We start from the raw sequence: 25,764 nt of genomic DNA on the forward strand, positions 1-25,764 counted from the left end.
CCAAGTTAAATACATGTATGTTTTTAGTGCAATAAATTATAGAATATATAAATACATATAACATGCTACAAGTTGGTCTCAAAGAGTATATTTATGTTAAGTAATCATGAACATTTATATACAATGACATAAGTAACAGAGTTTGAAAAAAAAGAAAATGTTCAACTTAATAGAAAAACAAATCCAATTTTGGAGACTTTTAGATTACTTGGTTTGTTAATTGTTAACCAGCACAGTAATAAATAAACAACTGTGATAATGGTTTAAGAATTTATAGTAAACTACGAATAAGCTAATAATAGTATGATTATAATAATAATAATAATAATAATAATAATAATAATAATAATAATAATAATAATAATAATAATAATATCAGCTATAAAATACTACATATACAAGTTCGCTCACTTTTTTTTTATTAGTGTATGAACAGTTTATTATATATTGAACAAAAAATAACACTTGTAAATGAAACGGTATATAAAACAAAAAATTATTTCAAGGACATTTTGAGTTTATTAATTTAACTAATTTGTTGTTCATTTTACATTAATAGATAGCTAATAAAACAACTGCCTTTGAATAAACTGAACCCAGTTTCAATATATCACTGACCTGGAGTTGATAATTCTGAAACAGGCATCTGATGTTTGCAGAACAGTTTCAGCAGGCCATTTTTTAAATAAGCTACTATATATGAACTACCTATTAACAATTTGTTTGTGTTTGTAAGTGGTTAACAGTTAATAAGCAAAAATAAAGGGCTAAAATAAATCCAGACCAAACAAACAAACACAGAATACCCCTTACAAAAGAAGTTTGTCCAAAACCTGTTTCAAGGCGTCACATTTTCAGAAAGAGTTCTCTACGCACATTGGGAGGACAAACCTCTTTTTTCATCAGGGGAATTCCTTTTCAGCTTTGAGATCTAAGGAAGGGCTGAAAAAAAAGATAAAACATTTCTGAAAACTCACCTCTCCTGTACCAACCCCTCCTCTCCTGACAGCTGACTTTATTATTATTTAAATGTCTGCTGCTCAGTACAGAACCTCTCCCTCTGCTATGAATTGCTGGAGAGAAGTTGTACACAGGTTCAGAAGAGGCTCTGACAGGATTTCTCACAGGCCAGGAGAAGAGAGAGACAACAAGTTCCAGGCAAGTTTCCATTAGAGGTGAAAGATTAAGGGAACAGGGAGCTGAATGATCATACAAGTGCTCTCAGTGAACTTTTGAAGCCTCAGAGCTCAATGAAGCATACCTGAATCAAAGGTCAGCTCTTGTTCCTGGCGGCAACCTTGTACAGGAGTTAGAAAGCACTTCTAACAGGAAATTAGAAGACGAGGATTTAACTTTTTAATAACTTTGCCTACCCAGCCTCCTCAGAGATTGAGAGTCACTGAAATGCAGTATATTATCCTAATGGAAGGCCACCCATCTCCGAAGGTCTACCCAGCTTCTGCTTGTTAAGGAGCCTTAGCAGCGGTCTTGAGAAAAGGAAAGATCTCCCTCCCTCACCTGACATACAGAATAATATGAAGGACTGCTGTGGGTTCCCTGTGGATTTATTAGGTGTGTGTGAGAGTTTGGTAGGGAGAAGCAGTTGGGTTCCCATGGATGGAGTTTGATAAGAAGGACCCCTGATGTCTACACTGCTCCTGGTCTGTGTGCTCCTGTATTCCGGGATTAGCAATAGCGTGGCAAGAGGCTGGAAACCTTGTACAGGTAGGAGAATCCACTGGGAAAACCAAAACCATATGAATGTTTGCTCACTCACTGACATACAGATTTATATCATGGGGTACCTTTTAAACTATAGGTACATTAACTACACCGTAACTGCAACATACTTACACTTTAATTAATGTATTTGTGAGAGCACATTATGTTGTATGGAGTTCCATTCTCAGCAACACATAACTGTGTGCTAATTGTGTGTATTAAATATTTTACTAACTGCTGTGTAACTGTTTATTTTTAAGATTGCCCATACTGCAAAATATAAGGTTCAAGATGATTTTCATACCAGTCAAGGGCAAAGTGAAAGCCCGCTTGTGAGCATCAGTGGTGTCACATTGATATTAGCTTGCATGCTACAACACCCTATACAATATTCTGAATCATATGTGTGCAAGGTCAGTGCAAACATTATTCCAATGTTCTTATACAGAGTAGAAAGACAGCTGATGGCAATCAGTCTAAATCATAAATTTCGTATTTTTAAGCAGGTGCATATTTATATATAGACATGTATATATATATATATATATTATATATAATATAATATTGACATTATAATATATATATATATATATGACAGCAGAGTATAGATAGATATAGATAGATATTAGTTAAGAAACAAATGTAATTTGTGTGTTTGGAAAGTAGTTATTACATAAAGTTGAGGACAGAGAATTACACACAATTTGTTTAATTTATTATTTAACATTATGTAGGCTTTATAATATTACACATTGTTAGTTCAACAATGCCAAGATTGGGCTCTCTTTTTGGACTTCTATAGGAATTTGTATTCCATATCCTATATGAATGTCCTATACAAGGCATGATCCATATGCCATACTCATTCCATATAGGTTGAAAGAGGAAGGAATACATACTGTGTATATGTATGATAGTACAAAAAGGAAACAAGACAACACAAAAACACGAACAAGCACACAGACACTGTGTTAAAAGACAATACACAAACAGGACAAGAAAGGAAGAAAGCACCACCATAATAGACTTAAGCTTGTGGCTAATCTCACACCTTTTGGAAACAGGAGAAATCTTGCGTGCTCTATAGACACAGCAAAGGAGCAGCAGACTACAGCCCATTGGAGAAATCCCACAGTGTGGCTAACTGTACAGCACATAGCCACTACATCATCACTCATGCTGACATGCTTTATTATAGTTTATACTCTGTATTTTTTACCTGGCAAGTGAGCAATCAATCTCTGGACAATTCAACATAATTCAAATATAATGATTTCAACATTTCAGTTAGTTATGTTGAGATAAAAAGATCAATTATCTCAGAAATTTGACATTAATTGTTATGTTGAGATCACAAGATCTCAACATAACAATTAATGTCAAATTTCTGAGATAACAGATCTTTTTTAAAGTTTTTATTTATGGAACTATTCTAGTTAAAAGAAGCCAAACACCTAGGCCAGTTTAGTGAATATAAAAATCAGAAGCAGAAGAAATGTTTTCCGAAGGCCTATTTCTGTTTACAAAGACAGTGTGAATATATTTTAAACCAGACAGATATAGAACACAGAAACTGCCGTCTTATTAAACCTGAAAATAGATACACTGTTATCCAAGCAAAATTTAAAACTGCATAAAATAAAAGCAGCATTTACTTTGATCTGAGAATCAAGTTCACCAGAATACCCATACTACAAGTCAATCCAATAGTGATCATTTCATAAAAACATATTCATTTGCTCATGCTTGGAAGTGAGTCAGTCCTAACCAGATAAATTGTTGTTTATGGTGTGTGTTATTCATAAATACTGTATTAGGTACAGTACATTTGAAGTCTTAGCCTTTGATCCAGGTGTAAAGCTCTGCTTCAGGAAATAGTTTGGTTCAAATGCAGGAGGAGGGATTTGCAGGGAGTGTACACTCCCCCTCATAATAACAAGGGGCAGTTAAAAGAAAGTGCAGTGTGTGTGCATGCAGTATAGCCGTATGTTTCCATTTCTTACATTGTATTCTATGCTGTACATTAGAGAAACCCAAAGTAATGTATTGTCTTCTGTAAAGAACTGTAGGGTGACATTTTCTTCTGTTGAATTATCCACAAAAACCCTTGTAACTAAAACAATTAATACAAGCATGTCAGTGTCATTCAATCCCCACCACAGCTCAAAATTCAAGACAGAGGGACAGATGCTTACATATAAGTTTCTTCACCGTTGAATATGCGCTTCCCTAGATATCTGTAAACACTTGACATACAGATAGAGACACAGACATACAGGGCGCCTTACCCTATGCCACATTTTTATTCTCTTTACAACGTGCTAAAAGATGATAACTGGATAAGGGGTTTGCTAGATACACTCAATCTAGATACAATATACTGTGCTAAAGAAGGTTCATTATAATTGGACGAGTGGTTCTCTAAATACATGTATAATGCAAGTGTAACATGCAGACAGATGGTGAGAAGAACACAGAGATAGCCTCTCTTTACCCCACATAATGTTATACTTAATTTCTGAGAGATGATTGGAGGTTAAAATAAAGTGACATTGAAACTAGAGAATCATAGAATACAATTGTGTACCAAGTCACTTAACAGCAATATTTCACTACCGTGATATTAGGTCACAGGTAAATGGCACTGCCTATTCATTGCAAAGCTTGAACCCCAATTAGTTATTAATGCTAGTAATAATAGATTTTCCTGATTTGGCTTTTGTTGACACTTCTTTAAAATCACCAAGGTTACTCGTGTCATTTCCTTACCAGTCCAGTTGGTATACAGGAACAAACTTGGCACCTGTTGCTCTATTCCATTGTCTGGAAACCTCTGAGTAAACTGAAAATGAAAGGAGTGGAGCAGACTAATTGCTTCATCATCCCTGTCTGGCGCTGTACTGGCCTGAGGAGATACATATTTTAACACTGCTTAAAATACCTGTACCCTTTAATACTGCCAGCAAAGCTGCTTTTGGAAACTTATGTACACAGACCATCTTACACAGCGGTAGCTCCAGTATAAGAAAAGGTCACGTTCACATGATGAATCGGTTGCATTTGCTAATTTAAAAATTTAAAATATTTTAAAAATTTGCAGTTTATAGCCTCAATACAGCATTAAAAATGTCAGCACCCTGGATGAGATTTGCTTCCATTCTGCTTTTAAAACACACAGAACTCAATTGTAAAGGTGAGGGAAGGCCAGCTTTTCTAGATTTTAAATCAACACACTAATAAATAGGTATGTTTTGCTTTATTAAATACCTGCCGACAAATAATTCTTAAAGGCAGCTACTCGCAAAATATAGTATTAGTACACCCCTAATTCCTCCTCTCAGACTTTCTAGGTTTTTGCTAACACCAACTATAGTCTGACTTATGATACTTATTACTGTAGCTACATATTTCATACTTGCATACATCCTAAAACATCAAGATCTGTTAATTGTTGCTTTAGGCTATTAACTAAAAGAAAAAGATAAAACAGTAAAAAGTGAAATACTGAACCTCTTGCAACATACCCTTCATACCCACAGCTGGAGAAATGCATGTCCCTTTCAAGAGTTCCATCAGGGTTACAGCCAACACTTCCTGGGAAATCTAAGGTGATAATTTGTCTTTGAAAGCTGATCAGGTGCAAAAGACTCGGTACTTAAAGATCTAGCTATTCCAACCTGTATATATCCCAACATTCTGGAATGTTTTTTCATCTTGTTTATGTTTATACACATTAATATATACACCTGCGATAGGTTTGATACTTCAGTTCTGTAGGAACTGTAAGAAACTATAGGGGGTAGATTTGATTAACGTATACCTAGCTGGGCTAAGCAAAAATTATTTTTTTAAAGAGTTTCATTAGGGGAAATTAATCATGCAGTAGATGGTGGTTGTTGCAATCCAGGGTGATTCCCAAGCATGGTGAAGAGCGCTAATAAAATGATCCCAGTGGGGTATAGGTTAATTAAATCCAGCTAAATCAAGTAGACAAATAATTAAGTTTCATAGATTTTAATCTTAGATTCTGAATATCTGAAATTTTTGTAAATTGCAGTTTTTAGCCTTTCTAATACAAACATATTGTGTGGTTGCACTCTGGAATATCCTTTAACGATCATATCTCGCTACTTCTCTAAAACAAACACCTTGGGGCTGTGTCTCAGCACAGTTACCACCACAGATCATCTGTTGATCATCGTTGCATTTGTCACATCGTACATTCTTGCTCATCATAAAAGGCTGTGTATGCTTTACAAATTTTAGGAATTATTTATGCTACTACAAAAATAAAACAAAATGCATGTACAGTATGGTCCTCCCACCCCCATAGGGTTTACTCTGCTTCTTTAACAGGAATGTCAGTAGTACATACTCCTCCACAGCTGTACATTTTAAATTAGAGTCATCAGTATAATGAAAAAATTGATGACAATGTACAGAATAGAGTAGAATAAGACTTAACAATGTGATAAGTGATTCTCCATATATATGCAAAAATGCAAGTCTGATACATATAGACTGATGGATGAACAGACAGACACCTCCATATATCCACATAATCCGATTTAGATAAATAACCCTCACTCACTTACAATTCATAAATATTACTATGTTCCCACTTTTGATATAGATTATGGCAGACACTGATGGCGTCTTAGTAATGTATAGAGCATATATACATGCACATATAGAAATGTTATCTGATTGCTTGTGCTTTGGATACACTCGGGGGAAACGACATGTTAAAAAAAAAAAAAGTCATTTGGGACTAGGTAGAAACTGTTAAATGATCATTTCATGTCAATTTGTGTTAGTTGTAGAACATGCATAAGCAACTATACAAGTTGCCAACATCCATGTGGGTTTGACTGCAGTTAAAATCAGTTATCAATTTGACAACTACATGTCTGTTTAACACATATCAAACTAATGTAATCAGATTGTGCTTGTGATGCAAGAATGTGACCCTTCATCTGGTAGTGCTATGTGGTAAATTTGTGTGAACTCCATCTTTAAGAACATAAGAAAGTTTACAAACGAGAGGAAGCCATTCAGCCCATCTTGCTTGTTTGGTTGTTAGTAGCTTATTGATCCCAGAATCTCATCAAGCAGCTTCTTGAAGAATCCCAGGGTGTCAGCTTCAGACATGCTTTGAAGGACATGTGTTTGAAACAAGGGGGTGATTAGATGACTCAGCTTCAGCCTTTGTGACTTTCTCCCCTCACTGAAACCCCCTTTGGGGATGTGGGTAGTGGTTCTGTACAGTGCCTGAATCAATTAGTATTAGTGGTTGGGTGGGGTGCTTATGTGTCACACCTGTGGTGCACCCAAGTGAGAGTGGGGTCAGTCCTGATCATGCCGAACCTTCTGGCTGATACAGTAAACAGAATGCTCTGTAAAAATTATTGCATCTGTACACCTTTCTAGTGAAGTGTTTGTTTTATTGATTCCATTATTACATCTTAACCGCTACAGCAATGTCATTAGCCCTTTAAGAAAACAGTTTGGTTCAGTGATCAATTATATATTTTAATAGAGGATACATCAGAAACAGCACTGTAGTTTCTGGAGAAAGTTTCGGAAACAGTGGCATTGTTTCTACTCCTAAATCTTGCTTGGCCCCCATTTTAATTGCATATGCAACACTCAGTTTCAATTCATTCATAAATTACTAGTCGGGGATAATCAAAACCTACTGGATTGCTAAGCAACAAAGTACTGCACCACCTTGTCACGTGTGTCATTTCCCTATATTATGGTTCTATTCAATTTTTCAAAACACACTGTTGCATTAGCAAAAGTTTCAAAAACCAACTTGAAATTGTCTACCTAAATATAATACTGTAAATGGTGCTGTTGGAAACACTGAAATTCTCACCACAAGAGGTCAGAGTGGCAAAGCACCTTCACCACCCACACCCCACTACAGAGAGCAAAATGGCTGGCTCCCAACAACAGCTTTACAGAGAGAAATACCTGTAGCTGTACTGATAGTTACTCATAGCTGAAATTGGAACTCTTACACGTTTTCCCTGTTGGGCATTCTCTGTATGATTTATGGGCATTGTTTTTAACAGCCCCCATGTGCACCCATCTATGAGATAAAGGAACTACTCTTCACAGCGTCTTCACAATCCATCACTAACTTGTATAATAGTTATTTGAAGACGTAACCTTTAAAGGCAAACCATTGATTTCAGGAAGTCATGCATATCCAGATAAGTACATAGAGTTCCAGAGCATGACCTACCTGTCTCGCTATCTAAGTCTATATCTTTTAAACCTAATCCATCTTTTGTGACATACACTAATGTTTTTGGCCTGTTACTTGGAAACTGTACCACATTCTATGTACTGATCGGTATTACATTGTACAGTATGTTTTATATGAGACACTCTGGTTACACTCTGACCATCTAATAGATAATGAAAAATCTGCATGGACAAGAATAGTCATGGATATTTTAAGAAGGTTTAACAGAAATCTATGAAGAAGGTAACTTGAATAAAAAAAAGTTACATTTCAACTGTCACTTTTTGCACAGTGTGCTGTATCGCTGTAAGTGTTTTGACTGTCTACAGAGTGGCATAGACTATACACCCTGAAACACAAATGCCTTTTCTCAAGCTGTGACTAAGCACTTGGTTTAAGGATATATATCCTTCTCTATACACTGCATCTGTTGGCTGTACATTTTCTTGCCTGTGTAGTATGTGTAGTTTGTTGTGAAAACAGAGGAACAGGCAGATGGATCACTTTGAATTCTAAATGTTCTTATTTTGTCATGTCATTCTGCTGATTCAAAAAACAAACTCAAATCACCTGCTGCTACATAACCACCCTTCAACACCCACCTAGTAATATATAAATAAAACTAGCAAAACACAAAATAGCAGTCACACAATGACTGAAATACCTGGATATATCCACAGTTTGGCCTATGAGAAAGGTCCTGCTAAAACCAAAACAACTTGGTTTAAACGATACAAAAATCTATGAAGTGCACATCCAGTGACAACCTTCTCTCTCCCTCTCCTTACATTAACATATAAACACAGCATAAAAAGCAGAATTAAACAAACTCAACTACTTATCTCACTGGGCGCTTCTGTCCTTTCAGTCCAAGTCACACAACTCCTTCTAATTCTTCTACAAATCATTCCAAAAGCCACCTTTTCAAAAACAAAACAAGCAGGCCCTCTTCTCCTTCCATTTATCGCTGTACTGTTCCATTCAGCCATTCTCCTAACCCTGTTAATTCATCCATTTCAGGTGTAGCTTAGAAGGATTTCTTTGATTTAAAGAGATAGGAATCTATTTTTGACTACTGTAGCACAAAGCTACTTTGATATATAACAAAAAATAAAATAAAATTACCATCATAGGGTAACATGTTTAGGATACACTCGTGCAGGATTCTGAAATATCTGCATCACGTGACCTGGTTCTAGGGTATGGATTAGGCCTCTTGCTCCTGTGCGTAGGGTATTCTTGGTTAACAGAAGAAAAAAAGGACCTAAACCATAACTTTATTTCACTTCATCTAACAATACTTGTATAACACCATAAAAGGTATACACTTAAGCTATTCTCAGATATTACCAGAGCTTTACATTTGCACCACAGCATGTGTGTCTTTATGGAGGGATAGGCAACTCTTGTCTTGGAGTTCCATTCCAGGTTTAATAAGTAAAATAAATTGTACTTTAAGAATTGGATTCAATTGTTTTTCAATTCAATTTAAAATTATTTCCCGACTCCAATTCCTTTGAAGGAATTGGAATTGATATTTAAGATGCATAATTGTTGTGATTGTTCAACTGCTTTAATTTGAAGCTACTTTAATTGACTAACAGTGTTCAATTAAAGTAATTTGTTGCCACTGTGAGAAGCTCATTTTAACAGAATCCTGCTAATTGCTCATCAATGATGTGTTGGAATTGATTAAAGGGGAATGGGAATTGGGAATTGATTTTAAAAAGGAATTGACCCCAACCCAGGAAGTGGCCTACCCCTGTACTAGGGGGTTAACGAGCATCCTTTTAGAAAATCTGATAGCATTGTACAGGAAAACGTTTGTACAATTTGGGATGTCTGCCAACTCCCTCGGTCGTGCTTGAAGGGTGAATTATTTTTGCTTGGCTCCCTCTGCCATTCCGAAGAAGATACAGCTTACAGATTATGTCCTGGCAATCACCTTAAACTAGTTTAGAATATGTATGGAAGTCAAGTCTCAAGGCTTTCCCTGTGAAACTCACGGTTTTTCACAATTTTGAGTCTTGCAGCCGTGCAATGGATTCTCACGTTTGTGCATAAGTTTGTTATTGTTTGTGAGGCTGCTAAACCCTTTATACATGATACAGCAGTAAATCCAATACAACTGTCCAAGCATATCATTTCATTCTGGGGGGGTCACCATGAAGAAGTGTACATTACTATTCTATATTCCTGTAGCTGCTATGCAAACTCCCCACTTACTCCAAAGATAGAATTGCCTTGTTGTCTCAAACGGACGGTTTGTCTGCATAAGCCTTCTATGGAGAGACTGTCAGACTGTCACTGTCTTCTTCATGCAGAAATTACCACAGAAATAAAACAGAAATGGACATCAATGGGAATGTAATTATTAAAGTCCAAAAATATAATGTTCTTATCATGTCAGTGTCATTGGTTATAAAGACAATACAAAGAAAGACACCATATGGTAAGAAATAGCAGAACAATTGGAAATTGATGGTATGTCTATTTATTTATTTCATCTTAATTTTGGTCAAAGTGACGGGAAGCGCCACACACTGGTTTCGTATTTCTGTAAAGTACGCTTCTTTGTTTTAATAATAATCACATTCACACATTAACTAAAAATTTTATTAAAACTGAAAAGCAATAAAAAAAGTATATTAAACTAATTCTCAGTATTTACAAAAAAATACGTGTAGATGTATTCTTTTTGAATGATTTACATGTTAAACCAGATCACATATAAACATTCACTGTTAAATGTCATTTTTTAATTGTGTACCCAGACTATTTCTTTGTTTTATTTATTTTTATGTACTCTTGCTATATTCATGTCATTTGCTTCACTCTGTCACCAGCACCCCCCTCCCATTCTCTCACTGGTGTAAACACTTAGGGGTTGACATGTATGAATATATGCATGTCATGCTGCCATTTGTCACCCTTGGTGGCCTCACATTTATGCTGATCCCTGTCCTGGCTTTATTATCCCTACAGATTTGTTACCGTTGGATTTCCTCACCAAGGTTTTACCTGCTAATGGTGTGGCGCCCGGTGGGATACGAATGGTTCAGGATCAGGGAGCCCGTGGATTCCATCTGTCCACTTCTCAGGGGAGCCCCAGCTTCCCAGCCTCCCACCTCTTCATCAACTGCGACTACTTCCCAGAAGAGTTCTCCATCGTCGTCACAATGAAAGCCTCCAGGATTGCATCAAAGGTAATTCAGTAGTGCACCAATAGCTTGGGTGAATGGCAATTTACTTTATAGAATTAACTACAGTATGCTGGTTTCATGGAAACTTTAGCCTTAAAACAGGCCTGGCTAAGGTGAAATTATGAGGTTCTTTCAATTCAGTTTTTTATAAATGAATCAGGACGATAATCTGTTGGATTGTACAATTTTTAATTCCAAGGGGGTCACAGAACACTGCTGTAGCCATGCGCAATCACAATCAATCACTTACTAACAAACAGCAATCAACTTGTTTAAAATGACAAATAAACAGCATTACCCAAATTAACATCCCCAGCACTATGCACAGTTACAATTGATGGATGTGGACTTCTTGTTTAAAAGTGATCTATGCAGGCAATGTTAAGAGCAACTTGAAAAGTAAAAGCTTTCCAGGAAGGAGAATTGATATCACCACAACCGTCAAACACTCAATCATGACATACAGTAGTATCTGGCTAAGAGAATACCCCTCAGGAAGCAAGCAAAGTGTTCTTTAAGACCGAGTAGACCAGCAGACTCATGCTAATTAAGCCACTATTAAGTATATGGTTGTAAGACCATACTTAAAACATATAATATTTTTCATGGATTCAAATCAGTGAGTTCTCAACTTAGACCAGCTTTGGTTGGCACTAAATTGACAAGCACCTAATAAAATACCAAATAGAAAATAACTGACAATATTATTCTTTTAACTTCCAACAATGTCTTGCCATTTCAGAAAAATGAGTACATTTTTACCGTAGTAGAGGAAGACTCCAACAAACTGTTGCTTGGACTGCGATACTCTCAGGATAAGCTGCACTTTTTGTTTTGGAACTATGGGGACAGGGATCACATTACCTTCCGATCTGTGAAGCTGGCAGATAATCAATGGCACACACTCATCTTAGCAGTGTCAGGGGTATATGCATCCCTGACTGTGGACTGTGGCATTCCTGTTGACCTGTAAGTCATTTCTGGCTCTGACAACAGTCTACTTCTCTGTTCTGTATCTCTCTATGATTTGCACTCAGTTTAGACTGATTTAAACTGTAATAAAAAAAAGAGTAAATATGAACCAAAAGAAAGGACTGACTGAAAATACTGTAAATCACATGTGTCTGAACTTAGCAAAAATACCTATGTTGATGATCTTTGAGTTTGTGGATGACCAGGACAAATAATGTTAGCGTCATTTTAAAGCTGAGGGACTTTCCAACAAAAAGTTATTGCTGTGTGGAGTTGACCGATCTGCCTTGGTTCACTTTGGTAAACCTTTTATCATTGTATTAATTTCTAGAGTCCTTCGTAGACCATTCCCTGCACATCTGAACACAAAGGGATCCAGATTCCATATTGGGAACCGGAGAAGATTGAAGGGACTGTTTTCAGTAAGCACTCTAGACTGATCTTGAGGTTTTCACACATGGGGGTATATCATTGCTATTTAGTTTTATTTTTGAGAAAACAAGCAGAGTGTTTGACCCCCGCTACAGCTGTAAATACAAAAGTGGATCTGTCACCAAAAAGGGATATATGAATCAATCCCTGGCAAATCGCCATTCCGTCTGAATTATTAATTTTTCAAGCAAATGGCTAAGAAAATAAATACAAAATATGTAATATTATTTTTAATAGCCAGTACAAAACATTCTACTTTCAGTGGTAATAGTTATAACCCCCCCCCCCCCCCCCCAAAAAAAAAAAAAACTATTAACTTTTAAGAAAGTACTGTAATCATAGTGAAGTAATTTGGATGAGAGATCACAGGTCACTGCAAGTACTTTCTTGGTAGTTGCATACCGTTTAAATAATTATATTCCACTCTGAAAATGTGCCTTTACCTTTGCAATTGCTTCAAAATAGGGGCCATTCATTCCAACACCTGCATTTTTCCTGTTTTCCTCTAGGGGTTATTAAGACAGCTGGTTCTGTTACCTGGATCTGATGCTACCTCAAGAATATGCCCCACCTCAGACCCCAAGCTAGCTATCCTCTCCGTCCCCCAGGTTCTCCTGGACCTCCCAGTAAAACCATCCGAAAATGAAGTCTTGAAGTATCCTTACGGTGAGTAATCCAGATGGCAACTTGCTATGTGTGTGAAACATCAGTTATCTAAACTTATGTTCACTGCTTGTTGTTTTCTGTTTTAGTCATCACATCAGGGAGACATTTTTAAAATACTTTTTAAACACCTCTGCAGTCTCAATATAACTCTCAGATTTATGTTGAACTTCAGACAGGTTAAAAAGGTAGGCTTGGTAGTCTAGGGGTTAACGCAAAGGGCTTGTTACTAGAAGGTTCCCAGTTCAAATCCTGCCTCAGCCAGTGACTCACTGCGTGTGTCCCTGCAGCAGCAATTACACTGTGTAACAAATATATATATTTTTTTTGTTCCTGGGTAGTAGGTGTTATTTCCTAATTGCTTATGCCTCAAAAGTATAGAAAATGGCTATTATTCCCCACAAACTTTGCTTTTGTGACCAGGACAGTGATATTTCAAAATATCACTATTTCCAATGGGAAAATTGGCAATGTGTGTCTTTTTGTTCACATAAAGTCAGAAAAAAAACAACATATGAATCTAAATTAACATGTATTTATATTAAAGTAATACAAAGATGACTACAAACGATTTAGAAGTGAGTAGTTTTTCGAGATTTACAATTATACTGTAAATACATTTTTCTCATTGGAAATAGGTAAATTTCAAAATATCACTGTCCTGGTTACAAAAGCAAAGTTTGTGGGGAATAATAGCCATTTTCTTTGCTTTTTAGCCATAAGCAATTAGGAAATAACACTTACTACCCAGGAACAAAAATTGTGTTACATAGTGTTATCAATGCATAGTTCGCTCCCAGTCTCTGTAAGTCTTTTTGGATAAAAGCGTCCGCTAAATGACCAATTAACAATAAGAAGAATGGTTACACTGTGGTGTGCAGTACCAGATGTACATGATTTTGTGAGCTACATTGTTAAAGGCTTGTTTGCTTTTAACTGAAGACTAGGTGCTTGGTAATCATGTTGGCTGCTCTTTTAGATTGTTTTCTAGTTTTTCAGGTCAGTGACCAAACTGAACTGAAAGTAATGGGATCTTGACAAACGCTAAAGAGAGAAAATTTCCTCTGTTGTTGTTTGCCTTGGCTTGTCACGGCACATATCCAGCACAGTACCTTACCAATAAGGATAAGAACTGAAGCAGCAGAGAGCAAACTCCTAGTATTGGTGATATTGCTGGTCTACAGACCATTATGAAGCAAGAATACATATAGCCTATACACAATAGGATTTGCTGAAAGCCAGTAGGAAAGAAACTACAATATTGAGAAAAATAATAATTGTCAAATGTATTATATTGGTAGCTGTAATTTAACTAAACTTATGGAGCATGAAAATCTTTTGTTATCTGTTACTCAGCCATACATTTTCCTACCAAAAAAAAAAAAAAAAAAAAAAAGATTCTCTGCCAGACTCACTTACCACCATTTGCCATCCCTTGCAAAGAACAAATGATTAAGAGTGCAAGATTTATAACCGTATCATGAAAGCACAAGTAAAAACATGTAAGGAAAAGGAAACCAAATAAAAGAACACGCAATGTCACATTTCTGTGCAGCTTAAAGAATGAGAAATAGTAGCATGCAAGACATGCATTCCCTGGAATTGTTTTATTTTTGGTTCTGTAAAATGGGGACAGTCCCAAATAACACTGTACAAGGAGTAAGGCTGCCATGTTTAAACTTGCAAACCCTCTGTTTAGTTTGCGATTAATAAAGGTTTATAAAAATCCATAAACTATAAACTAACATGAAGTAGCTGACAAGTCTGAATCAATTTTCGCTGATGTATTTTTGTATTGCATTGCAATCACAGAACAACTCAATGGCATTTCATTATTAAACAACCTAGCTTTTTTTCTTGCAAAAAGTGTAGATGTATTCTTTTCTACATACGTGCAAGCCAGAACTAATATACATGCTCCTGTTAAGAAATAACAAAGCCCACAATGCTCCTGACTGGAATCAACTTCCTGCCAAATCAGTAATTAATTTATTAATTGAAAAGGCCCAACCTGTAGTTTTAAGATGCCCTTTAGTTTACATGTTTACAAAAAAAAAAAAAAAAAAACATGGCAGCCTTAACAGTAATTACCAGGGTTCTGGAAAAAAGTGCTTCAACTGTTTAAATAATGTACCTGTAATTTGTCTTTTCACTGCTGACAATCCACAATCCTGACAATCTTTTACACTTATAACTTTCAAGACTGTTTCAAAGCTTTTTTTTTTCAAAATGGCTGTTTTAGTGCACTGAGGTTTGAGATCTGTCCTCTAAGTCACTGCAGAAAACCAAAAACATAAGTGCTCTGGCTTTTCTGTTCTGTGTCACATCATGGATCGTTATTGCTGTGTTATCTGTTTGACAATGTGGGCAATAATCCTTACACTATCAGTGCACCAGAGCAGACATTTTGAAAATAGCTTTAAAGAATGTTAACAATTAAAAGGAAAATGACAGGTACATTATTTAAACAGTTGTAGCAACACATGGGGATGTGTAACGCTATACTTTTTGGAACCCCACTACTTACTCTTTAATAGGGAGTTATATGCAGAATCAAAACAGAAAAAGACAAATCAGAAATGGATATAAGGGCATTTTTTGTGCTATAGGGTACAGTTTTAGCAAGATATTTGTGTAAAATAATTTTTTAATTAACTACTGCAATTATTAAATTATAGACTGTACTCCAACATATGAGTAAGGAAATATCTGTATTCATCCGTAACTCATTCATAAACTTCTGTTGTACATTATCATTAAAATTCTTCAGGTTTACATTTTTTCTTTTTCCCTTGTTATTGTGCAATGTGACTTACACACACACACACACATATATATATATATATATATATATATATATATATATATATATATATATATATATATATATATATATATATATATAAATAAAAACAGGTATTTATTGATGAAGGCACCAACCAAAGCATTTGCCTGCTAGACTTGACATATATAAAAGGGGTCTCAATTGTACGAGTGTAGGAGTTCAGACCATTTTACAACCATTTACAGCTGTGGTTGATACCTGTATGTTTTTTCTTTTTTCTCTTTGTGCTGAAACAAGAAGCTGAAATACGAGTGACTCTCGGGTCCCGCCCTCCCTGTACAAAGAAACAAACTGGCCAGCTGTGGTTTGACACGTTGAGGAGAGGGCTCTATATATGCGACAGCCAGGGCTGGGTTGCCATGCTGCAAGGTTTGAAATTACTTATGAAATGAAGAGTGCTGGTTGCATTTTTGACTCAACTGCTACAATAGAGGTGCTCCCCTCCAACTTTGCTTGGACATGTTACTGTAATTGTTAAATGACAATAACGTTACCCAGCCTCGGTAGTGATTTCCCCCCAAAATTTGTAAAAGGTTGGGTGTCTCCTGAACTATGTGACCTAGAGAGTTAGCTAAAACATTTCCTTTTTTTTATTCCATTCCTTAACCCCTATGGAAGGGGTGTCCAAAATTGGCCCATCCACTCCTAGTCTTTGTTCCAACCCTGTGCTAAATTGTTTAATTGAGCCAATGAAATCTTCATCCACACCCTGAAGTAGTTAATTATATCATTTTACCTGTTAACCCCTGAGTGGCCCTCCAGGACCATGATTGGACACACTTGCTCTTTGGTATACGTCAGAAACTATTCTTTCATAAGGCTTGCTAGTGTATTCAAGTCAAGCTACAGACAATGTTTACTGCTTTGTAATGTGTTAATTTCTACATAAATTGTCCAATTGTGTTTTGCTTGCTTTCAAGCTTTTTCAAATAATAGTATCTCATATGCATGTTTAAACTATTATACGACAAGCTGAATCTCTCTGCCATTCACTTTCATTGTGTTACCCTGCATTAAAACTACAGTTAGGCTAAATGTATGTCATAAAGCATCCATAGTGACAGGAGCTTGTCATTGAGTCAAATAACTGATTCAGTTGAAGTCAGACTCATTGCTGAAGTAACACATAACTATTTTATAGAATCCAATAACTTGAAAATGAATGACCAATACTTTTGTCATATTATAGCTATAGTCTCCCTAGCTAGCATAACTTTTTTGTCATCTCCTCGTACTGTTGATGCACCCTGTATGCGGTGAATAATTCAAATCTCCTATTGTATAGCAGTTTGAGCTATTTTAGGGTTTCCTGTACAAAAGGTGCATGCATTGTCTAGTTAAGCTTAGGTGTGTCTAAATTAAAATGGCTCAAATGGCTATGGAATGGGAGTCTTAAATTATACCTTGGACATGTCATTTGAAATCTTGTCCATTTTGGTGACCTTTGTCACAATACAGTAGCATGTTCTTTCCAAACGTATTCATTTCTACTGAAAAACTCACTAGAATAGACAAACAAACTTTACTAAAGGCTGTGTTCTGTTCTTTCAGCAAAGCAGAGACTGGACTATGTGGAAGAATACCAGGACTTTTATACAAATTCAGAAACTCTCGATATTGAGATTTTTGAAATTCCATCTGTGGGGCTGTTTGCTGCTACAGCCAATAGGAGGCCTGTCCCAGGCTCAGGGATCTATAAATGGACCAATGGGAAGTTTGAACCTTACCAGAATATAACAACCTACCAAGCACAAGCCTGGAAATATTTTACCATTGACGACAAGGTAAGATGTTGGCTACAATGGAAAAGATGATGCGTTAAAATGTTTGGTGTAGAAAAAACAATGTCTGCAGGTACTAAAAAAGATATTACTGCAAACCTTAGTTAGGTTTTGTGGGTTTTGACAGAGTAGACCAAGGCAATGGGAGTGTTTACAGCCCATGTGATAGTAACAAAATTAGCCAGGGGCTGAAATTTTGTGGGGGAGAAATACTCAGCCTATCCCATCTATATTAATCCACTGGGATGGGCCCAGCATGCCTGCCTTATTTTTGTAGAATTGGCACGCAATGCAAAAGCAAAGCATAAAAGTAAGGGGAATGGTATCTCTGATAGTTTGCAAAGATGAAGTAAAATGGATATGTTAAAAATATCCATGTCATTGATATGACCAGTGGTTAAAACAATGTGGCAGAGATGTTTTGTTTATATTGGACAAAACTGGTATAAAATTGGACTGAAATACAGAAAACAGCTGTATACCGACTGGTAAGAAAGTATCTCAAAGCATGTGGTCTGTATAATGATATGGCGAGAGGTTAAAACAAAATGGCTATGTTTATACCCCAGAAAATTAAATCACACAGCCGAGCAGATATTTCTCATCCGAAAACCAAAATGTTCATAACCACAGTACAGTACGTCAGTCATATATAAGAGACAGACGCGGGAGGTTGGGTAGATTTTACCTTAACTGGAAGAACCGGAAATATTTGAAAAGTTGGCATCTCAAGTGGTTTATTGAGAGATAGTAGCACCTGAAGCAGTGGATGAATGATAATTACATAAAGCTTCTCCGTCTTAGTTTCAGGTAAAACATTACAGTTCAGAGAAATAAGGGTCAGTATATGTTTGTTTATATAAATACATTATTTGATTTATAGTTCACTAAATTGAACAGAAAAACAGTAATTCCTTTTAACTCGTATGGAATTAAAATCCCACCCATTTCTACAAAATTATTGTATTATATTTGTAAATCTTTCACCGCCCAAAAAGTGCAAAGATTTTAAATGAATGCTTTTAGAGACATTTTAGGAAACTAATGCAAAAGATTGGACTTCTACTTACAATGGAACTTCTTCTACCTGTCTCATTTGTCAGCTGCTGCCCTCTGGCTTTGCAACATGGTATGACAAACAAGGTCACAGCTTTTCAAATAGCAAACATTGTTTTAGATTTAGATTATGCTTAGCCCTTTATATATTGATGAAATGCTGTAGAAAAACTGTCAAAAATAATACACAAAAGTCAAAATTATTGAAATTGTCCCCTTTTCTGTCATAAACATGGCTTTAAACAGTTTATACAGTATTTTTGCTTACAGTGTTTCACTGGGATTTATGCTGTACATCACTCGTATAAAAAACAAAAAAAAAACATGTGTGGCAGGGTAGCGTCATGGCCGACCTGTTACCAGCAAGAAGAGCGACTCAGAGGCAGAAAAGTTGCAGTGAAGAGCTAATGCACACTTTAATAAATCATACATGTACAGTAGCAAACACTAAACAAAACACATATCTACAAAAACTCTGTCCTTAATCTCTGGCATACACCTACTCACTATAACTTTAGATAAATACCGCATTGTAGCTTTTTAGGTAGAAATCAGCTGTCCTGCATGTTGCTTGCACTGCTAGCTGAGCACAGAATAGCTCAGAGCAGGGCCTTGCTGTAATTGCTGTCCGCAGGGCAATACTCAACACTATAATACTAAACTACGAATGCATAGATTGCACAGTTATAAAAGTATTATGAAACTACCAAATGTTTGTAATATACATTTTTCATTTGCATAGTTTTCATTGACAACCCTTTTTATAACTGCAGAATATCTACAGCTAGCCTTACAAATGAATTTATTTTGGATATAGGCTACCATATATTGTCTACGGAAGTGGCTAGAAGATTATTTATTTATTTATTTATACCTCAAAATGTAGCTGTTTAAGTAACGTAGGAAATGTAGATTTAGAATTTGAACTAGGTCTTTGTGCACAAGATGAGACTTAACAGATTTTTAGTAATTGCTACTGATAGGATCAAATGGAGACATGGATAATAATAATAATAATAATAATAATAATAATAATAATAATAATAATAATAATAACTAAACTTGTATGACATTTTTCATGTACGGCGGTAGGCAAAATGTAGCAGCCATTATGCTCTTTTTTGCCAAGTGATATTTACAGTATTAGTTGTGAAAAAGAGATGCCTATCAGACAAAGATGTTTTCTTTAGTTTTAGTGTTTTAAGTTTTGGGTGAATGTACAATTTTAAATTAATTTGGTGGAACATGCTAAATCAGGTCTATGAAGGCAGTAAAATATTAGAAGTTAGATCACTTTTGAACCCAGAAACCTCCTCACTGTTCACTCCAAAAAATGAACCAAAACTGTGGTTAGATTTTTTTTCAATCTTCCCTGTTAATGTTGTGCATCAGAGCTCATATAAAATAATGGTTAAAAAAAAAAAAAAAAAAAACAGCTTAAAAGAGGGAAATGTAAAGTTTGCTTATTATTATCATATCTATTTTGGAGTAATTAACAAGTGGATTTCTTTTAAGACAAATATATATGTATCAGGCCCTGATAACTGCAATTTATATACCAAAATATGAAAAAAAAAAAAAAAAAAATTATATAATGTGTAATGAAATGCAGTATTAAACTCAAAAGCATTACAGTAATTGATGCATTTACCTGTTGTTAGTATCCAGTGACTATGTACAGTAGTGGACATCAGAAAATACACAATTATCATTAAGTGTGCATCCAAAACCTGAAAACAAACAACAAAAGAGTGCATCCAAAACTTGAAAACAAAGAATGTGCATCCAAAACTTGAAAACAAACAACAAAGAGTGTGCATTCAAAACCTGAAAACAAAGAATGTGGATCCAAAACTTGAAAACAGACAGAGTGTGCATCCAAAACTTGAAAACAAAGAATGTGCATTCAAAACCTGAAAACAAAGAATGTGGTTCCAAAACCTGAAAACAGACAGAGTGTGCATTCAAAACCTGAAAAAAAGAATGTGCATCCAAAACTTGAAAACAAACAACAAAGAGTGTGCATTCAAAACCTGAAAACAAAGAGTGTGCATTCAAAACCTGAAAACACACAGAGTGCATTCAAAACCTGAAAACAAAGAGTGTGCATCCAAAACCTGAAAACAAAGAGTGTGCATCCAAAACCTGAAAACAAAGAGTGTGCATCCAAAACCTGAAAACAAAGAGTGTGCATCCAAAACCTGAAAACAGAAAGAGTGTGCATCCAAAACCTGAAAACAAAGAGTGTGCATCCAAAACCTGAAAACAAACAAAAAGCATAAGTGTGCAGTGAACACAATGTTTCAGCACACATTACTGACAAAGCAAGAAAAGGCCTCTGTTTACCACATTATAATGGGACAAGCTGCCAAAGTTCTCCCTCAATGTTGATCTATTTTTGCATTTTTTAGAGTTTCCTAGCGGTTGCTAACTTTGAGAAGAATGAAAGAAACCAGGAGTACTCGGTTATTTACAAATGGAGCCAAAGAAGATTGAAGTTCTTTTCATACCAGACCATCGAGACCCACTGTGCTAGAGACTGGGAAGCTTTCCAGATAGAGGGGGAGACCTTCCTTGCAGTCGCCAATCACAGGCAAGGTACTGATTCCTACAATTATGAAATACTCTTTGACCGCAATTATTTAAAAAATAAATAGATACAATACAGGCCTGATCGGAAATAGCCCCCTCAAAGTCATTCATTTTTAAGACAGCAAAAGATAGAAAAAGGTTTAAAATAAAACATACTTTTTATAAGGTGTTTTTAAAAAAGTTAGGAGAATATGGGTCCTTAGTTTGAAGTATGTAGCTTCAAACTACATTTTTAAAGTTTTGTTTTACTGGGCCTAAGTTGCTGGACATTGATTTTAAATTTACGATAATCAAGTTAACATTTACTTCCGTCTGTTCCAGTTCTTTCACACTTTGAGTACAGATTCTCACAACCCAGCACCAGTCAAGGTGTATAGTGTTTTAATTCAACTGAAGATAAAATGCATCTTTCTATTGATCAAATAACATAGTTCTCTTCACATGATCTAACAGCTTGAGAAAGTGTCTATGGACCTGCAGTGCTTGGCTCTAGCCCACAAGACATAAACCTGTCCAGACAGAGCTTCCTGTAAAGACAGCCTGGGAACTAGGAGCAGAATGCGGGGGTTTAAATGGTGGTGCATGGGGGAAGAGGTTTGAATAGAAGCTGGAGGACATGTGTGCTTGCAAAAGGATAAAAGGGATTTCAAACATGAGACCAAATGTATTTGAAATCCAGAACAGTGGTTTGGAATAATAAATCTAACAGTGCGCCATCAAAGGATAATATCAAAAGTACAAAATACTGTTCTGACAATATTAGAAAGGACTTACATGGATAATCAAAGTGCATGTTCTACCTTTAAAGAACATGCACTGGTGTGTCGAAGGTGCATTTGGTGAAAGTTTTTGATCACGATGATTCCTCAAGATGAAGCAATAGGCAACTTTTCAGATTTCTGAGGTTTCTTTTGAAACTGATGAAGATAGACGAAACAGCCGCCAAATAACAATACAATTAAAGCAGATTTGATCCCATCCATCACTGGAGGGAGGTTGTAACCACTAGCCATGCTGCTTCAGTTCTGGTTGCTGTAAGTGTGTGTGCCACTGATTTTGCCTAAAAGTACAGAAGGTACGTTTGGGCAAAATAAGTCGTAATTTCCCCTTGAAGACAGCCAAAGCCAAAAGCCAAAAGTCCAATAAAGACTGAATCCATACATAAATGTGTAATTCCAACAATTAGACCACATTCTATGGAGGTGTTTCTTTTGCATTTGTAATGAAACCACATGGGACAGAGCAAACCAGGGAAGGGGTCAAGATGATGCAGAAGATCTGCGTAACCCATTCCCCACTCTGTGTCTAACATTTATTTGACTTTCCAGGGGGCAATCATAACATTGGCAGTGTTGTTTACAAATGGAACCCTGGGACACAGCTCTTCGAAACCAACCAGACCATCCCTACCTCTGGAGCCTATGACTGGGAGTTTTTCACTGTTGGACCCTACTCTTTTCTGGTTATTGCAAACACTTTCAATGGCTCCTCCACTCAGGTTTATTCCAGGATTTATATCTGGCTTGGTGGAATGTTCCGGCTTTTCCAGTCAATTATGGTGAGTTCAATATATTTACACTTTTAGGAGCTAGCAATCCTCTGAATCCAAATCATCTCTCTCTCTCTCTTGTTTAGTCAACAGGTTTCAGTAAAAACAACGCAACAAATAGTTAATGATTTCAAGGGGCTGTTCAAACTGAGAATGTATTGTTAGAGATGTGTGATGTTTCCAAAGTTTATACTCTCATAATCAATGCAGAAAATAATTATTGGATATCTTAAATTGACTTTTAATTAAGGAAAATGCAGTTTCAATTTTCATCCATAACCTTGAAACCTTAACATGGAAGATATTGACCACTCAACACGGAACCTGATTGTCAAGACAATAACAGTTTTGTCCCTTTGATTCCTGTAGAACTCTAAGACAAACAACACATTCCAGCTTGAATTCTAAAGAATTTGTCTACCTGATTTTCTAATGCACCTGTGAAACTTAAAAGTTCCCTAGGGGCATTTCAAACACCATAATTACTGCTTTTATAACTATAGCTATATTATTAATAGCTGTTTATGAAATATTAACATCAGACACACTCCTGACAAACATAAAACACTTAACATAGTGAACCTTTATAGAGCAGATAAATGTTTCTTGTCTTCTATTTATTGAAATTCAAAATAATACATTAAAAAGTATTTTTTAACATTTTTCTAGAACTCCCTCTGATCTTTTTTTCGAGGGATTGTTACTGCTGGAAAAATACCAGCACGAAGACTTCCAAATAAAGTATTTGCAAACAACATAAAAAAGAACAATCTAGGGAGCAACTAGCGATTTAGAAATTGTGTGATATACAAAAATACAATATTCCACAAACAACAGATCAAATGATTAGGTCTACCAAGAGGATGAAAATCAAATATCTGCCACACAAAGATCTGGCTGCGTTTCATACTGGTAGGGAGCTATCCGGATCCTATAGTAATGATTTAAACAACAATTCTATTGTAAAGTACCATCTATTACCATCTCTCCATAGATCTCATATGTTCCTGTGATATGAAAGATACACACATTATTAAACATTTATTTGATTTTTAGTAACATTTTTTCATAGCTATTAGTGAACAAAAATAAATAAAAATAATACTCTTTTCTGCACTTCTGCTCTTAATATAAAAAATACTTCTTGTTCTTATAAATGGAAAATGAGGGGGGCTGGCATTTTTTTATACTCTGGTCATAAAACGTTAATTTGAATGTACAGTTAGGGCAGAAACTTTCTTAACACAGCAATAACGATTCATGATGTAGTACGGAACTGAAAAGCCAGAGACCTTGTTATGTTATTTTTATTTATTTTTTTATTAAATCACTCTTCCTGCATGGATATAGAAAACAGACCTCAAACCCCAGTGCACTAGAGCAGCCACTTGGAAAAGAGCTTTGAAACAGACTTTAAAGTTATAAGTGTAAAAAGTTGTCAGGATGTTAACAATGAAAAGAAAAATGACACATACATTATTTAAACAGTTGTAGCAACACGTGCTGATGTGTAACGCTGTATTTTTCGGAACCCCGCTACTTACTCTTTAAGATGTACTAAGTTTGTAACCAGGACAGTGCCCCCCTCTTTGATTCCAAGTGACTCATGGAGCTTATCAATAGTAAGGTTATTGGTAACACTTTAAAATAAATGTTTGTTAAAATAAATGTCTGTTCATGGGAAATGTTATGAAGTCATGAAAAGTATGTCATAACTCATGCTTAGGACTTTTGAATTCAATACGAATTTCATTTGAAATCAGCAGGAAATCATGTTTTACTTACATTGGAATTACAGACGCTTATTTTAAAGTGTTCCCAGGTTATTAGACCAGCACTGTTGTGGAGCTGTACGCAGGGAGGTAGTCTGACTGCTAACCATGACGAGAGGGTAGTGCAAACTCAAAAGCACGATGCAGACGATAATGAGAGGCTTACCTGGCTTGAATGTGGGAGTAAGTCTTCCTGCTTGACTTTTGGTGATGGAAGATTCTCCTACCAATCACCTGACTCACAGTTTAAATCTGACTTTCAGTAACTGTTTTTAACTAACGTATTGCAGCTAAAGCAAAGTCTAGCCTTTTTTTATCCTCCCTCTTTCTAATACTTGGTATTATGGTTGGAACAGGGAGAAATTGTGTAATAAGCTTCACACCCAGGCCTTAAATCAGAAATATGACATCAATAAATCATCACTCCAATCTTCATGCTTAAAAGATTCTTGTAGATAAGCGCTTCTCTTTTGAATACACAGTATTAGATATGCTACTCAATATTATGGTACTGTATTACAGCACTGAGATGTCACTTTTTTCTTTCTTTTTTAATCTTTCCAATTTGTGTTCATTTTCCAGAAATGCATTGAAAAAGAAATGTGTATACATAAATTCTATTGACAATCTGTTGCAATACGTGAAAGTAATTGTAAGTATCCCTTACACCTCACCCATTAGGGGTCATGAGTTAGCTCTGTCAGCAGTAAGTACCTTAGTTTACCCTTTACACTTATTAAAGAGATTCTAGCGAATGAAATAATTCCATAAATTTTACCTGTTATACATTTCTAATTGCAAAGCGCATGCAGTTTTAAAAGAAGCACATTATGGCAAAAGTGTATTTTCGTTTTGTAGACTTACGTAGCGAATGGCAATACATTACAAACAAGTATGTAAGTAACATACATTGCCTGCCAC

General features: G+C 35.8%; 1 protein-coding gene across 1 annotated transcript in view; it reads left to right on the forward strand.

Annotated features, from left to right (window-relative positions):
- The first annotated feature begins 1,186 nt into the window (after positions 1 to 1,186).
- Positions 1,187 to 25,764, forward strand: part of tspearb (thrombospondin-type laminin G domain and EAR repeats b) — a 32,180-nt gene continuing 7,602 nt past the window's right edge. Inside the window, exons 1-9 of the mRNA XM_041264656.1 lie at positions 1,187 to 1,725; positions 10,964 to 11,184; positions 11,924 to 12,150; positions 12,485 to 12,575; positions 13,095 to 13,251; positions 16,331 to 16,462; positions 17,645 to 17,877; positions 21,342 to 21,528; positions 22,851 to 23,080. Of these exons, the coding sequence (XP_041120590.1) occupies positions 1,644 to 1,725; positions 10,964 to 11,184; positions 11,924 to 12,150; positions 12,485 to 12,575; positions 13,095 to 13,251; positions 16,331 to 16,462; positions 17,645 to 17,877; positions 21,342 to 21,528; positions 22,851 to 23,080 (1,560 nt within the window). The 5' untranslated portion in view covers positions 1,187 to 1,643. The remainder of the gene's footprint in view (positions 1,726 to 10,963; positions 11,185 to 11,923; positions 12,151 to 12,484; positions 12,576 to 13,094; positions 13,252 to 16,330; positions 16,463 to 17,644; positions 17,878 to 21,341; positions 21,529 to 22,850; positions 23,081 to 25,764) is intronic.

This window comes from Polyodon spathula, chromosome 11 (genome assembly GCF_017654505.1).
Source record: "Polyodon spathula isolate WHYD16114869_AA chromosome 11, ASM1765450v1, whole genome shotgun sequence".
Classification (NCBI taxonomy): Eukaryota; Metazoa; Chordata; class Actinopteri; order Acipenseriformes; family Polyodontidae; genus Polyodon; species Polyodon spathula.